Consider the following 1,224-nt stretch of genomic DNA (forward strand, 5'->3'; position numbering starts at 1 on the left):
CTCTCCAATAGATGAATGTTATCAGTTTTACACAAGGTTCAAGGGTTTTAGACATATTACGGGTAAATCTACATGATGTCTTCCTATATTATAGATAAGTGTTGCCATTTATATGATAGATTTTTGTTTATGTAATAAGAGATATTGATGCAAAGATTTTTGCATTGTAAGGTAGAAACGGAGATAATTATAAATACTCAAAGACACTCTAAGATTATATGTACGCATATATATTTTTTCTGCCAATTTTTCCATATTTAAATTTAGAAACTTTAAAGATAAAAAAGATTCTCTTGAATTTATTTTATGATCTTGTTAGTCTTAGATATTATTTTATAAAATATTTGTTTTGTACACTGGACATTTGTAACTATTTCAAAGGAGAGCTTTAGCAACAAAATCAATGCTGAATATTTTCATAACCAAATAATTTAATATTTTCTGTCCTTTAATGAATTGATAATCCTTCAAATGCCGTTTTAGAAAAAGCTAACTGTGTTTCCCATCCAAAGATTATAGATACATTGCAGTTTCATGTAGAAAAATATCTCAAAAATAAGGACCCTTGAAAGAAAATTATTTGTCTCTAGCATATTTAAAGGCATGCATTCTGTAACGTAATTATATTATATGAATACCTGGAAAAAAAAATCCAGTACTCCAGTCTGGTTACCAGGAGAATAAGCTGTTTCCATGGTAACTCCCTCTTGTACACATTCTGTTTGCTCGTGTAGAAAAAGCACTTCATTGATATAGTGGTGCATCTTCTCATTGGTCATGTTGACACAAAGCTATTGTAGGGGAAAAGAAAACAATTCAAGATATATGGCCATGCATATCTAGGACACAGTTTTAGACTGATGAAATATTGACTCAAGAACATTTAACACCAATTAGTCTTTCAAGATAAAGCATTACAGTATTGCCTGAGATGCCAAAGTCAAGAGTTTCACATAGCATTGTTGACTTCTGATTATTCAGTTTAAAGTATGCGGAAATAAAACAAGTATAATTACATTAACTTAACATTTTTGGATCTAAAATATATTTGAATGTTTACAAATTATTTCCCAAAGGAAATATTAGGTCTCTAGTCAACAAGCAAAGATAAAACTGGGTTGATCATGAGATCCTAAAGAAAGAAGAAGCATTTCTTGCCTCCTCGTTTCTGTTGCATATCCATAATAGGCAAGAGGACAAGATTTCTTTGAGAAAGAATAACCA

The 1,224-nt window shown here is 30.2% G+C and overlaps 1 protein-coding gene across 1 annotated transcript in view; it reads right to left on the minus strand.

Moving 5' to 3' along the window:
* The window catches only part of LOC105310545 (unconventional myosin-XVI-like), a gene marked incomplete at its 3' end in the record, with an annotated part of 4,141 nt that extends 3,237 nt beyond the window's left edge, over window positions 1–904 (minus strand). Inside the window, exon 1 of the mRNA XM_011386710.2 lies at window positions 639–904. Within this exon, the coding sequence (XP_011385012.1) occupies window positions 639–779 (141 nt within the window). The remainder of the gene's footprint in view (window positions 1–638) is intronic.
* Between the last annotated feature and the right edge of the window lie 320 nt (window positions 905–1,224).

The sequence above is a fragment of the Pteropus vampyrus genome, unplaced genomic scaffold, assembly GCF_000151845.1.
Source record: "Pteropus vampyrus isolate Shadow unplaced genomic scaffold, Pvam_2.0 Scaffold5766, whole genome shotgun sequence".
Taxonomy (NCBI): Eukaryota; Metazoa; Chordata; class Mammalia; order Chiroptera; family Pteropodidae; genus Pteropus; species Pteropus vampyrus.